General features: G+C 38.1%; 1 protein-coding gene across 7 annotated transcripts in view; it reads right to left on the bottom strand.

Annotated features, from left to right (window-relative positions):
* LCLAT1 (lysocardiolipin acyltransferase 1) overlaps nucleotides 1-16178 on the bottom strand; it is a 111632-nt gene that overhangs the window by 52412 nt on the left and 43042 nt on the right. For 6 of the 7 annotated variants that reach the window (XM_038131029.1, XM_038131027.1, XM_038131024.1 and 3 more), the window contains one exon: nucleotides 6959-7105. The exons of the other annotated variant lie outside the window; for it this stretch is intronic. In XM_038131029.1, the coding sequence (XP_037986957.1) occupies nucleotides 6959-7105 (147 nt within the window). The remainder of the gene's footprint in view (nucleotides 1-6958; nucleotides 7106-16178) is intronic. 7 annotated transcript variants of the gene reach the window in all.

Genomic DNA, 16178 nt, shown 5'->3' with positions numbered 1-16178 from the left:
TAGCCAAGCAAGTGATTCAGCAAAGAGGATCCAAAGATTTAATTCTTGCCAAATTGTCAAAACATACAAATACTTGAAAAATATTACAGCTTCAAAAAGCATTGCTAAAATTATGGAATGTGTGAAATACTAAAATTACACTTGGCTACGTAACTTCAATTTATCTTCTCTTGGACATACATAATGTCTTTAACCACATGGTCAGAGTATCTATTTTTGTCTGCTCAACTGCTACTCCATTCAATACTGCAAATGACTATTCTGAATCAGCAAAGGGGACTTGCCTTGCAGACTCCCACTGCAATGGCAAAACTTGCAAAGGGAGCCATGAGCCAGACTTGGAACGGCTGAAGAGGGAACAGTAATCTGGTAATCATTAAATGCTCCTCAAAAAAAAGCAGGTTCTACCTCTTAGGTGCACCATTATTAGCTCAAGAACTAAAACTATTTTCTAAGAAATGACATTGATGACCAAGTGTGTTCCTATAAAGAATACCAAAATCAAGAGTTCCTTTCCAGATTCCGGAATGGTTCAAGTAAAGCGTTTCATATTTATTTATCACAAAAGTTCTTAAGGTATTGTACTGCTGTTTCCAAAGGACAGAAGCATCATATTCTTCATTTTCAGCATATCCAAATTGGGTTTCACTTCAGAAAATTTGCAATCCGCAAATCAAGTCAATCAGAGCTTTGAGACACAAGTGCTATATACATCTACATAAAGTTAAGCAGTCTAAAAAAAATTCTAAGTTTTAAGCACCTCAAAGTGCACACAGTTAATGAGCACTCAGAAGAACTATCTGTGTATCTGCTCACTAGCACTTTGCTTCAGAGGGAGCATGAAAATGCTCCTTAGTGTTTGCAAAACCCTCCTACTTGCACCAAAGATAAGCAAGGAGTGAAAGGGCACTTATGTTCTCTGAGTAAATCCCAACTGATGGTGCAAGAAAAATCTGAGACCTCCAGTGCCCATCACCTTGAAGTAATCATCTTCAAACTTCCTCTAAGTGTACCTCCCTGTACTTGGCAAGAACTCACTGTAAACATCTGCAAAACATCTTCCAAATTTCCCTTTACTACACTGCCTTTCTGAAATGTGTGAACAGCTGGACATCAGCACACTGGCCAACACTATTCAGCTATTTCCTGACATTTGTGCCTGTCTTGCCTCTGGACTCTAAGTTTTATGTAACAGAGACTGGTCCCCTCCCCTTTTGCATGACTCTAGTGTAATGGGATTTTACAACTAGAATAATGCTCCCAGCTAATACAACGATCATTGTCATCTGGAAAAATCATCTCCCTCTCCCCTTCCTAACAACTATAGAGCCATAGGTCTTAGTGCATTAAACATTATTTATTACAGCAAGTCAGAAAGGTCAACGTGCTTTGATAATATACTGAAAGCAAGGGTAGCATAAGCCTCCACAACACAAAAAAAAAGTAGGAATGATGCCCTTCCTCCCCCTTCTGTAATCTTGACATTGGAAAAAAACCCTGTTTCTTGCTCTTTTATTACTTATGACTAAATGTTCTGACAGCCATGTCATCCAATCTAAGGACCTTGGTGCCCACTGCTGATTGGGATCTTTGTGCCAGACACCAGTGCCCAAACTTTTGGGGGGAGATTCAGAGCAAGTTCTGCTGCTCAGAACCAGAGCCAACAAAAGGCAGAACATCCAATGCTCCCCATTCTATGAAATCTAGAGGTTAGAAAACCGATCCAGGAAATTAGAAACCCATTTTTATATCCTCAGCAGCTTGAGGGAATTCACACAACCAATGCCTCTTTAAAATCCCATAATCAATAGACCAGGCTACATTGTCCGTGCAGCAAAACTTATGCAGATGTCTTATTGTTCCATAGGCAAGTTTATAACAGTCTTAGGTGGAATAATAAAAAAAAAACTGAAAGATGCCTAAAAACTTCCTCAAAAAGAGGAAACATATGTTCTTTTCTTTCAAACTACCAACACAAATAGCATCAAGCAGCACTTGAAACAGGGCCTAGAAATGTACTCAGTTTACCTCAGTCTCAAAAGGCCACTCACATCATTTGGTTGGCTAAAGGTAATGTCCCCTATCACCAAACCCTCTGAAAAGTTGAGCAAGTGTTGCTTTCTAGGAACAAGTATTTTCTTTCTTACACTGTATTTAAGTCAAAGCAAATTTAGTCCCCAAGTTTTTGTTCATCTCATTCCTATTAGAAGTATTTTAACCCATTGGTTCTATTTGCTGTTAAAAAATAATAAGGAGAATAACTTATTTTTATGGAAAGCACCAGTTTATCAACTAAGGGTGATGTGGGACATTTCCAGGGCTGCTTCATGCCCTGTCTCCTCAGATCTCACACCAACTTGCCTCTCCTCCCCTGTCTCCTTCAGCTAATGCATGCAGGCTCTCAGAGCATGTTCTTTGGGGTGGCAACAGGTACAACCATCCAGTTTGAGTCTTTAGAGTCAAAGAGTCTTAAGAGTTTATTTGAGTCTTCTGCAGAGCAACTATCAAACTACACAAAAATATAAGAATTTAAGGCTTCTGGCCAAACTTTTTTGTGCTTGCATGCCACCTTTGGTAAAAAAGTTGATCATATTTTTTCCAAATCCCATTTGCCACAATCTAAAATTACTGGAGAAGCTCAAAATCATCATTTTCTAGAAGCACTAAACTTCAAAATTTCATTTAAAGCAACTGAAGGAAGGAGTGTTGCTAACACATTTTCTTGATATTTGAGTTACAGATTTTCAAGACGTTAAATAGTTTTTGCTCCTGAAAAGATGCGCATAAAATGAACAAATTAATTTTTGTTTTAGTAAAATGATAGTTTTAGTTTGTGAGCTGAAATTTGATGTTAAGTACTACCTTTTCCTTTAATTTCACTTGTGATAAAAACGCACGGATAAAAACATGCGTGTTCTTCTATGACTTCAAGTACTCTCAAATTATATTAGTGCCAGACAGTGAAAGAGTAAATGAGTACTCCAAAGTCTCTCAAATTGGATAAAAAATAAAATCCTCATTTACCCATTAGAGGTTTGCATAGAAATGATAAAGCTTTATTGGCTCACAGTTAATACCTTGAGAAAAAATGAAGCAATTTTTCATACTCATGCTACTTTCAACCCATTCCACATTAGAGTAACCCCTTTCAGTACTTCTGATCAATATTTTCTTTGCGCTACCAAAGCACATCACATTTACCAGCAAAGTTAAAAATCCAACTGCAGTTCATTGTTACCTTCTGCCATCCACATCACATCACTCCTGCCAAAATCCAAACTTCAGCAAGCTTTCCTACTTGACTTTTAGTTGTTCCTCAAGGAAAAAAGCTCTGTGCAATCACACTCTGTCCACCTGTTTGTTCCCCTTAACTTTTGAAGCTATTGCCCCTGCAAACACAGTTTATACGGGGCAAGAGATTCAAAGACAGTCCAGCCCAGCAGAAGCTTTAGAAAAACCTGGGTAAAGGCAAGCTTCTGAGAGTAGAGATGTGAGTCAGGGAGAATGCAGGGCAGGGGCCATGGCTGTTGGTGTGCCAGGGCTCTCGGCACAGCATGCGGAGTCCCTCGGGTGACGCAGGACTGGCCGGGGCAGCCACAGCTGAGGCAGCGGCAGGAGCTTTGCGGAGGAAACGTCACACGGAAGGGAACACACGGGAAAAGGAGCATTGGCATGAAGAAAAGACCACGTACAGGGATGCACACACAAATCCAGAGGAAATGAGATTTTACCAGGTGCAGAGCAACACAGCAACTTTTTTTTTTTTTTTTTCTGTAATTGCTTTCTGAAGAATTACTACAATCTTGTAAGGAACACCAGGAAAAACAAAAGAACAGGCAATATGGTGGGTTGTATTCCAGCTTTCCAGAAGCATGAGACTCATGGTTGATTTGTTTTCTTCAGGGCTTCAGAAAGTCTGGCTACATGTTTACCTGCTGAGGGCTTCTTTTTAAACAATTACAATAAAATACCTTTGAGCTTTAACCTTCAAGTACTCCACAGTGAAAAGATGGCCAACCTATCAGAAATAAGTATACAATTATGTAATTATTACCTCAGCCTCTATACAATCCAGTCTGCAAATACAATGTTCAGAGTTCATGACATTACTATTTCTAAAATTTATTTCTGTAGCATCTTCCACAGCAAAGTACTTCACCACCTTAAAGTCAGGCAGTAGCCCATATATAAATACAGTCTTATTTTACATTTCTTTGAAATCTCATTCTCGAATACCTGAAGATATTATAAAGAGGAGTAAATCTATCATTGCTACATGGCCACTGAGAGGATAAAAAAATGACAGCAGCACAGAGCTGCACAGCAATTCTGCTATTCACTGATGTAGAATGTTACTCTTCATTTTAAGCACCAGAGGAATTTTGTTTTCAGAAGTAATTAGCAGTTTTACCATTTGGCCAGAAAAAAAAAGTGTCACTGCCTCTACTTTTGCAAAATGTTCCCTACAATTCTGAGCAACTGTTCTGTTCAGAAACAGTTTATTTCTTACTCTAAAGGATGGAACATGAGGTTGCAACAGGTCCTAATATATCCGCAACAGTTCTCTGAAAATAATTTCTTCAAAATGGTACATATATTAGTTCTAGCATTCTCATATGGCATACATTTACTGCTTGGTCAGGATTAGCTTGTCAATGGATTTCTTCCTGTCTCCTACAGTATTTTAAAATGTATATTAAGCAATATTTCCAGCAAAGACAATCAGAGAGAGAGAGCCATTTACTTCCAGAGGAAAAAATACAGGGTTTTGTCCATCTCTATTCATCCTTTTATGCACAAATGTAGTATCCAAGTGGCATTCAATACTTGATGGCAATTAAGGAGCGGCAAACACAGGACAGTTTAACATGTCAGAAGCCAGCACAGCAGTACCCTATTGTCTTCCCTACACATCACTCCATCCTTCCCACCATTCTGCTTCCTCCTGGGCCGCTCACACCCACCTGTGGTGACCTCAGCAGAACAGCACAGTTAGTGCATCTCCATTGGGCTTTGTGAAGTTAAAGAGAACAGGGTATAAAGAAGGGAAATCAGAACAACAGAATTGTCTTACCAAAGGGAAAAAAAAATCTGTCAACAACCTGTGTTCAGAAATTCAATTACATTTTTTTAAATTAATTAAATAAAGAAACTTGTTCCTATGAGTTTCTCAGTGAAGGGTATCAACAGCTCATACCCAAGTTTAGCCTAAGTCATTTATATCAGTAACTGCAGCACAGAGCAAACCCAGTGTTTCCTTAAGCAGCTTTACATTCAGGTGGGAGCATCCTCACCACTGTCTTTTGGACTCTGCAGCACAAATGTTAACACACAGTGGCTGTCTCAGTCCTCAGCCAAATCTTTTTTAAAGCTCCAATACAAAGATTCCTCAATTCTTTAAAAATCTGTTGTCTCTCAGGAATATTAGATTCCTCTAGAGATTAGAAGGCATAAATTTATGGAATAAATTCCAAACAATCCAATTCTTTCAGACATCTTCAGATGGAAACACCTGTTCAGAGAGTGTGAGCGCTCTAAGGAGATGTCTCCTGACTCCATGAGTAAGATACAGTCAGTACCTCATATTTTAGAGCTAGGAGGAAACAGTTCCTCATTAATTAAAAAAAGAAATGTTGAAGTGAGATAATTTCATAGAATCTTGAAATGGTTTGGGTTGGAAAGAACCTTAAAGATCATCTCGTTCCAACCCCCAGCCATGGGCAGGGTGGGACACCTCCCAGGTGGGACACCTCCCACTAGGCCAGGTTGTTCAGAGCCCCATCCAGCCTGGCCTTGAACACTTCCAGAGATGGGGCAACCACAGCTTCTCTGCGCACCCTGTCCAAGTGTCTCACCATTCTTTTTGTGAAGAAAATTCTATCCTTCTTCCTAACTTTAGATACAAGATAACCAATTCAACAAGAGATGTCATGTGAAGAAGTCCATGAATCTTCAATGAATTTTTCCTCTTTAAAGGAAGGCTGATCAAGTGATGATAATTCCCTACAGTGTGATAACATCTGAATACTACACACATACCTATTTTAAGAATATTTGGAATACAGAAGGAAAAATAGCACCATATGCTAGTTATTTTTATACCATGTCTACTACTTACTGACATGGCTTTGCAATAAAATATGATTTGAGAATATCTGCAATGACAAGTATAGCAAAAATCTTTAAAATCAGCTACAAGTTAGAAGCTTAATTGCAATTCATTTTCTATTTAAAGATAACACTTATCAAATCAGGCATCATGCTGGAGGCACAAACCACCACAGAACATTCATGCAATATTTTCTTTTACAGGCACTTGTCTTCAAAATTGATTAACAGCTTCCTAATAAAGCCATAAGATACCTGTATCAAGGTAGAGATTTCGTTAAAAATTAATACTACGGGGTCAAACTCATTACATTTACTCCTTTGATAACCTCAACATTTGTTTTACAGAGCTATTTCCCTTACAGAGGCAGATACAGACTGCTTCTAGTGCTTACATGGCCTAAGGAGCACTTATCTCCATGTTCCCCTCTTAAAGCATTAGGCAAGAAATCAAATAGAATCATTAGTCCTTTCCAATCCCTCTTTCATTGGTATGAAATGATTTTGTCACAGTAATTCAGGAAATAGGAGCATGCAAGTGATATATTCCAGGTCTTGAAACCTGCTTTTGCTAATGCAGTGTATGTACAGTACTGACCAATAAAAAGCAGTGTCAGTCAGTAGATGCTTTGCAATGTAAGTTATTTCAGGAAGACTGGCAAAGTCTCCCAGTGGAACTATGTTTGTGCCTCTCACATGAATCAGCACATTGTTTGATCATTTACTATCATTTCTACTACCCATGAGAACCAAGTCTTGCTCCTGCCTTGGACTTTCTTAAACTCTTTCCATAAACAACAAAGAATTTCCATGTTGAACATCCCCTGAGAATATGACAAATGGAGCCTACCTGTGAGATCAGTTCCCTCTGGAAAGATGAGGAGTTGTAGTGGTTCACGAATGTCACAGAAATAATCCAGCATTTTTTCGAAGTGACTCTTGTCATCTTCCCACTTTCTCTGAATGAAAACAAAGGCTGCAACCTGCATCGCCCAGCCTAAAGTTTAAAAAAATACACCTTCAGCAACACTTCACTCTGATACTTCCACAGCATCTGTTATTCCAAAGAATTTTATAAATTATGCTAGACCCAATCTGCTGCCCACCTGTCATCAACTCTGATTAAGAGCACTTGGTTACCTTGTAAAAAGAGCTTTGAATTGGTAAAAAAAAGAATGCATAAATGTATTCAAAACTCAAAATGCGTACCCAGACCAAGAACTGGGTAAATTCTGTCCTGAAACAAGGTTGCAGCAAGGTGGGGGTTGATCTCTTCTCCCAGGTAACATGCACCAAGACAAGAGGAAATGGTTTTAAGTTGCACCAGGTTTAGATTGGGTACTAGGAAAAAAATCTTAACCAAAAGTGCTGTCAACCTAGCCCTAGGAACAAGCTACCAGAGAAGTGTTTGAGTCACCATCCCTGAGAGTATTTAAAAGCTGTGTAGATGTGCTGCTTAGGAATGCAGTGCTTAGGGATGTGATCAGACTTGATAATCTTAAAGGTCTTTTCCAACCTAAATAATGCCATGATTCTCTGAGGTGAAGCATTTGAAACCAGAAACTATCTGTTCTTTTGAGGGCTTTATTACATATACCTCCTTATAACTTTTGTTACTCACAGAAGAAAACACTTTCAGCTTTTCTTTACACTTGATTTTAGAATAAAAAAATATATACATCTATTTGTTTATATTAATACACACAAAGATTTGCAGCCTGCCATCAAACTGACAATGTAGGGCAGTGAAGCAAGTCCAACTGCTGCTCAGCCTGCAGCTCAGGGGTCCCATCCCATTATCTTCAGTAAGTATTCTTGGCTCTTTTTGGCACAAGTATATAGTGTACATCATATCACATAATATTACAAGTTCATTAGCTCAGACAGCAGGATTAAAAATCAGGGCTCCAGCCCCACCATATGCCTGAGATGCTCCCATCCTAAACAGGGCTCAGAAGAGCAAGACACTGCCTTGCCACTGTACTTGGTGAGCTTGTACCTTATCAGAAAACCTGCAGAGAGAGCCTGAACATCAAAGAGAAAACATCACAGCGGCCCATTCTCCTCTCTGCTCACCACCACTCTCAAACCCTGTTTTTCCTTTGCTGGTGACTTACAGCATGTTATTCTTGACCTTCATTTCAGCTCCTCTTCACAGGATTCCTTTATATTCTGTTCATAGCAGTATCTCATAAGGACCATATGCTAGAAAGCTACTTATTAAAGTCACTCATTTTTCCATCAACTTTGTAAGTCAGTCAGCCTGGACAATACATCAACATGCTGCATTATCTGTTCTGTACTAGTTAGAAACATTAATTGTATTGTTAAACATTTGTGACCTATATCATGAGGTAAATACTTCTAATATTTAAATCAGTTAAACAGATGAAACATGAATAACACTAACATGCCATCTGCAATCTGGACCTAATCCATCTCAGATATCCAGATAATCAGCGATATTCAGATAACTGAATACTAGAACTGCTTATATGACTTAAGAAAAGAAATGCCCAGAACGCAGTCTCAGCAAATCTTTTCATATTTGCATACTATATTTGTGAAAAACTCTTTGTAAAGGAAACTCAACTTTGACCACAGCATTTTATGTGCATTTATGCACCTATCACACACCCACATCAGCAGTATCAAGAAGTGTCAGTACAGCTTTATTAACAGAGGCTATCCATGTTTAACAAATTGCTTGCAGGAACAAAATAAAGGTATATTTTACAATAACTTTAAAATAACTCATGCAATTTAACTATGCTATCTTTTGGCATGTAATCACCTCCTACTGTTATAATACATGGCACAAAAATGGTGCCACACTAGTATTTGAAATTGAACTAATCAGGGCTTCATTTCCACATTAGTGTTATATAAAGAGGACATCTTTTCATACCAAATGGTGCCCAAGGAAGCCTGCTGATACTTCCCAGGTCAGCAGCTCCTTAGGAGTGATTTGGGTCCATAACAAAGGGAATATGGAAAAAGCTGCCACATCCCATCCTTTCTCCTACCCTTCTTCATGCAGCACAAAGCTTTAAATTATATCAAAACTTGCACATAAACTCACTCTAGCTATCATTCTTCAACAGCACTGTGAGCATCCAATTATAAACACCTTTAGCTACCAACAGAAGATGCTGCCTGGGTGACTTGTACTTTACCTGACTAAACTGCATAAAACAGAGGATAGAGTGCAGTAGTTTCCCATTCCTGCTCTAAGTGGTAGTGTTATATATGAGCTATGAATAATTAAACAGAAGTAGTAATGTAGTGACAGTACGATGTCAGGAAAAAGGAGCGGGAAAGGAGTTGGGAGGCATCCAGTTTTTAAGATAAACAACAGGTTTGATTTTCTAACCTTTCCAAAAAATAACATCCAGTGTTCTGGAAGAATGTGTCTGTCTTTAAGTGTATATCTAATTAGATAAAACAGTCCTGATTGTTCAAAAAAGAAGAGATTATCTAACAGATAGATGACTAAGAGCAAAGGACCCAGGTTTCCTCCTGACTTACCCCAGCACAGCACACTGGGCCAAGCTATTTTACCATCTATGACTGTGGAGAAATTACCACATTTGCTTATGCTTCAAGGCCTCCAGGCAAAAAACCTGTGAATTCCTGATTTCTATAAAGCCCGAGTTCATGTACCAGTGGGGACAGTGCCTGCTGTTCTCGTGTCTCACCACCCCACCAGTGTCAGGTGGATAAGGGAACCCCACTTTTGCTTGCCTTTGAGCAAAGCAAAAGCAACTCTTGCTTTGATAAGCAAGAGTTGGATGTCAGGTGGATAAGGGAACCCCACTTTTGCTTGCCTTTGAGCAAAGCAAAAGCAACTCTTGCTTTGATTTCCATTCCAGTGCATCTGCATTGTGCTGCTGCAGAAACATCATGTTACACGTCCAAGACATGATGTGAGAGCCAAATGGGAATGTGTGGGGAAATGAGAGGAATTCAGTAAATCAGTGGGCAGAATGAAAGATTTGCTAATCAGTAACATTTATGAAAAAGCAGCAGAAGGCAGTCCCTTCTCACGTGCAGCCTGCAGTAAGACTTGCTATTCAGTTTAGGTCAACATATTGTTCAACTGAATTAAATATATTTTGCATTCTTTGCACAGCATTTCTGGTTGTCTAAAAGCTCCTGGACAACAGGAATTTTCCTAGCAAAGGCAGCATTTACTTGACTGGGGAAAAATGGTTGCCTTTGGATTTGCAGATTCTTAAGAAATCATTGATGACAAAAACACAGCAGAGAAACAGCAAAGCTAAAGAAACCATAACAATGCACATCCATTTCTTTGCTAAAATAATCTTCTTATCAGAGCCTACATTTTGGATGACTAACATTGCTTGGAAAGGCACACAAAAAGCATCACACTGTACAGCTCTTGTTCCAAATTGCCAAACAGCAGTGCAAAACCTTCCAGAGAGAATAGCCAGCCACACTGACCTTTAAATCAACATTTCAGAGCTGAAAAAATAAACAAGCAGCTTAAAATCTCTAGGAACACAGACACAGTAATGATATGTATCCTATTAGGATGTAATTCGGCACATAAAAAAAAAAAAAGTGCTTGCACAAAAAGAAAAGCCTGCTATTGAAATAGAGAGATGTGCTGTACATCAGAATTCCCTTACTTCCTTGGGGATAAAGCAAACTACAGCTTATGCAGGTCGAGAATTTGCAGCATTGTATTAAAAATGCTAGCTCCAAGTCTAAAGCTTTTTAAATTCTAAGACTCTGCACTTCTATTTTCCTCACCCCAAAATCCTTTAGAAGTAAACAACACTCAAAGCTGAAATTTCCTTTATGTGCTTTCATCGCAAAGGTAATTTAGAAGTAAGCAGATACCAAACATGGATGTAAGAATGAACAAAAGTGAGAAAGAGCTGAGTTGGGCCAAAAAAAAGCCTTTGCTTGGTTTTGTATCACAATTTTATCAACACAGCCTCAGAAATCAGATATCCCCCAAAATGTCACATCTCAAAGAGGGATATTATGGCTGATATTGAAAGCAAACATACACACACACCTCAGGAAAATGGTATCTACAGTAGGTTACCTGTAGCAATGCAACAAAACAACTTAATAATACTAAACCCCCTGCAAACAAATTCAATAAATTATTCAAAATTACAGAAACGAGTAGGAAGGTAAAAGGCCTAAGTATGGGGTTTGCTATTATATTCATTCATCCCCTCTCTTTTCTCCAACTGGATTACTCACTGTTTCTTCATAGCACTATCTTGGTCAAAAATAAAAGCCTTATTCAGTGTGTCTGTATTCAACAGGGGTCTGGTCCTGAGCAGGGCTTTTGAGGCATCAGAGAACCAGACATCCAGGCTTAATAAGGGAAATCACTCGGAAGCTCATGATGCCACTATACACAAATAAGTGGGCCCATTAACAGTTTGTTACTCCAAGTGTTTTGCTGCATAAAATTACCACAGGGCAACAAGTATGCAGTTGTGAATGTCCCCTGTTTCAGAGATCTGTGGGTACTGAAAAGATGCTGGCTCATAGACAATCACACAGGAAGCCAGGGTGTAAAGTTACTGTGCATATACACCATTGAGTTTTAATCAGTATAGACTCATAAGCACATTTCTGCAAATTCAATTAGAAGTGGGCATTTTGCTGTTGTTCCTATTTCCTAGGTAGTTTTATGTCTAAAAGCCCACAGCGAATATTTTTTTTTTTATATTTAATGTAATAGTTTGAGAGCAGAAACTAGAAAAATAAAGAAAAAAATGCTTCTTGAAACAATCTTGTAAAGTACAATCTCTGCTCCTGGCAAGTTTTCTTTAACCATGCTCATTTCCAATAATTTAGTTAATAGGAGTATAATGAATTGAATAATTACTATCTGATTGGGTGAATTCTTTAAGCAAATTACAAGATAAACTAAGAGATAAAATTCACAAATACAAATTCACAGTAGTGTTCTTGGTTTTATAGTGAATCATCTGATTCAGTCTATTTGTTAATTTGATTCAATCTGTGAGGTGCCCATTTAAAAACCACCATGCTTTTGCTATTGCCTTGCACTAACAGATTCTGAATATTTGTTATAAAATTATTTTTATGGTCAAGTCCAGCTTATATTCAGATTATATATTTCAAACATATATATATATATATATGTAGTCTACCATGCATTCTACAGAATATCATCTCTTTCAATGTATGTGAAGCCTGACCAACCTTTTTTTCCCCTACTAAACAATTAACAAACAGCAATGCTAGAAACACAGATTTTCAAGGTAACTGAAAAAAACCAAAAATATTCTGATCTTGCTCTGATTAGTTGGTTTTATCTTTGACTTCCCCATAGTTCTCATGCATTTGTTTCAGTCCCAAACTATTCCAAATTTTATGTTCATTGAAGTCACATTCAAGTCTTAACGCTTTCTTCATTTCCTTTGCTCTGCTTCATTCTCTTGAGGAAGAATATAGGATGTGCCAGTACAAACCCCTGCTTTAGCTTACTGTTTACTGGAACACAATTAGAAACTTCTTCAAACAAGGTTTGCAGCACACGATTTCCTTGTCAGGGCACAACAATGTTGTCAACAACCTAGTCAGATACAGTGGCCTATGTCTCACCTGTGAAAATATAACTGTGGACCCTTCTAGAAAGAATATTCCATTTAAGAATTGGTATCTCTCAGCCAAGGAACAAACACAGAGCATGTAAAAGCATGTGGGAAAGACTCATTACAGGAGCAGCAAGATATGTGTGTCTATAAAGCACCCAGAGATATACCATCTTCTTAGAAAGCATTCTTTCAATATTCAATGCCTGAATCATGGTTCGGAAGGATATTATTTGGACACTTCATATTCAAAAATTCATTTCATTTCCTAAATTATGCCATTTTTATAGAATATGGACAATTATATGATTAACTCTACCATTATATTAGTGCTGCTTACAAATTGCTATAAATAGCATTATGGACTATTAAACCTCTTTGGTTACAGTACGCATCTTAAATTTTATTTTGAACTTTGGATTTGCTGCACTGTGTAAAATCAGAATAACATAACAGAACATAACATCACTCAAAAGCAAAGCAAACTAAAGCAAAGGCTCTGGCATGGCTAGAAAGTAGCTTTTTCTGATGCATTTTAAAAATACATCAATACAGTGAAACAGCACATGAAAACCTAAGTGTTTAAAAAGATGAGTCTTGCCTAATACATATCTGAAGAAAAGCTCTACATCACTCCAAAATCTCCAAAGACATGCAGAAAACAACCTCCAGTTGTGAGACTGTGAGGAAGAACAAGCAGGCTCTACCAAACAGTGTGAGACTCTCCCACAGATGTGTCATCTGAACTGCCAGTCAGGAACTGGGAGAGATTCTACAATAAAATACGTCTTCCAAAGGCCTGCATCCTCTTCAGATGCTTCATCTCCTCCAAGGGGGACCATGAAAGGAACCCAACCTGAAGAGCTGAGCTGTACAGATGCTGCATCACCCACTGGTAACAACAAAGGAATGCAAGTCGGGAAAACACGCCAACAAAATTCTGCTGTGATTTGTTCTGTGAGCTTGGACAAAACAACCTCTCCCTCCATCACTTATTGTTTGTAAAATGGGGAGAATGAAAGAAGTTAGCATCTGATCTCATACTTTTGATGTGCATTTTGGAGAGGAAAAGGGGTAGAGAACAAATGGAGTCCTTATTATATAGAAAGGATAAGGAAAGTTTAATGGAACACAGTCTTGTTGGCTTTGGTTGTGGGATTTTTTTTTCCCAGACAGGAGTGGGAAAAAACTATTATGCCTTTCCTGGATGAGACAAGTTGGGAAACAGGCCCCTAAGCTTTTCTTCCCTACAAAAGGAAAAAAAAAAGCATATAAGGTTACAGCCAACTTAAGCTGCATTTCTGCTGCAAAGTAATGACCCTTCATTCACACTTAAAACTTCTTCAAGAGAGTCTTCACCAGCAATAGCTGGTAGAATAACAATTGTGCTTGCCATTAGAGAGCATACTTTTCAACTTCTACTTTCAAAATCACATAGGTTAGCAACTCTATGGTAATTAAGTCTGGCAGCTCATAATTGAATTGCTAGAAGACAAAACATTGCAGATCCTCAAAACTCTCAGCCTATTTTAATGTAAGATACTTGACACAGGAACTATACCAGAAATACGTTAGAGTTTTAATTTTTTTTAAATAATATGCTCTATTGGCAAGAACTTTAATGTAAATCCAGCTATAGATTTGCTTTTGCCAGAGCAAAGAAGCTTTATGCTGAAGCATTTCCATCCCTACCTATGAAAGTAGTTGTGGCAGCACAAACATTTCCATGCCAATACAAATGTGTACAGATCCTCCACAGCGCACTGCTTTAGCTATACTCCAATTGAGTTAAGTGTTAAAATTTTCTAGGCTTAGTGACAACAATATTTTACTTCTTGGTAGCTGATCCATCATAGCTGTCGGTGTGTATGCTCTTAGCCTGTGGCAAAGGCAGGATAATTTGAGTTGTTTTGCCCTGCTTCATTGAAAAACAAGATGACTCAAATTACTTTGAGCTTGCTTCAGGCGAGGCTCACACACTTGGACAGCTATAATGGATCAACTGACGTGTAGTAGAAGATTGGTGGGGCTGAGCCCAGTGCTGAAATAGAGCAAACGTCCTTTTTTTTCCCCCCTCCTGGCATTTAACTTGAGCCTTTGTGAGCTACAACATATGAGTGAATAGATGAGTGAAAAACAACGACTAAAAAGCTCCAACATCTTGCAATCTGCTCTAAGAGTAATGTTAGCCACAGAATAACTGGAATCCAGAGATGAAGATCTGGACAGAGTTACTCAGTTATCTCTGCTCCTAACTACTCCAGGCTTGTCAGCTTTGCTTATTCTTCTCTTTTTTCTTTGTCATCTTGTCCTTTCCTTACCTGTTTCTGTCCAGTCTGCTTCAACTATAATTCCCTCCTTTAGCAGCCTTAGTGAGCCTTTTCAAAACAGGGAAGTCTTCAAGATATATCTATTAATGGTGCCTGCAACACCTGCATACTTTACATTTGTACACTGAATTATGATGGTATTTATCTTTTCCATCTGCACTAAGCAAAACTAGAATTAATATTATCTCATGTGGCAGCCATGCTCTGACATTAGTCCCACTGGTTACCCTCTCTCACTTTTCCATAAATGTATCTGATAGCACTCAAATTAAACCTAAATTTCAATTTATTTTTCACATACATGTTGAGGCACATTTAACCATGAAAATTCAAATATTACTGTAAGCTCATCCAACCCAACCAAACTGTCCATCATTAAAACACATACCTATTTCCAGTGAAGTCTTACTCAAGAAGTCTTCCACAAATGAAACAGTTCAGAAAAAAATTAAAACCATCTCCTAGACATTATCTGCTCATCCCACACTACCTTGTATGTTCCTTGGTACCTACTGGAACAGTATGTGTTCCACAGCACATTCTGAACATGATTACACCATAATCTGTATCACTTCCCAAACTACTCCTAATTAATTGAGAATAGATGAGAATATTAATTGTTCCTATCTATTACAAGTACTGTAGAGAAGTTCTATCATGTCAGACCATGCAGGAAACTGTCAATGCCATTAGAAATTCTCCTTGAAAACTGATACTGCAGAATGTGTCAGTAGCTTCTGATGATGTCAGATGAGAAACTGCAGCAACAGCCAAGAGCAGAGCAGTGCTCCCTGGAGATGCCAGCTTTGGCAAGATGTACTGAAATGCTGCAAGAATGTTTCTGAAATTGAGATTACTGAAACGTAATATCTCTTTTTGAAAACTTTACTGCACACAATTCATCAAGCCAAAGCTACAGTTCCAGGAAGAAAGGACCATCTGTTTTTCTTTGGACTTCTTTTTAAAGCTCACCTTTAATCAATTTTAAAGTTTTTTCATACACTGGAATGCAAAGAATTAATAACTTAAGAACTAGATAAATGACTCAATGTGTCTCCTTGAAATAGTGAATACTCTAATTTTAATTATAATTAACTAGAACATAACGGCTTACTTGTAATACAGACTC

This window comes from Motacilla alba, chromosome 3 (assembly GCF_015832195.1).
Source record: "Motacilla alba alba isolate MOTALB_02 chromosome 3, Motacilla_alba_V1.0_pri, whole genome shotgun sequence".
In the NCBI taxonomy this organism is placed as follows: Eukaryota; Metazoa; Chordata; class Aves; order Passeriformes; family Motacillidae; genus Motacilla; species Motacilla alba.
Note: the sequence above shows the minus strand (reverse complement) of the source record. Positions and strands in the feature narration are given on the sequence as shown.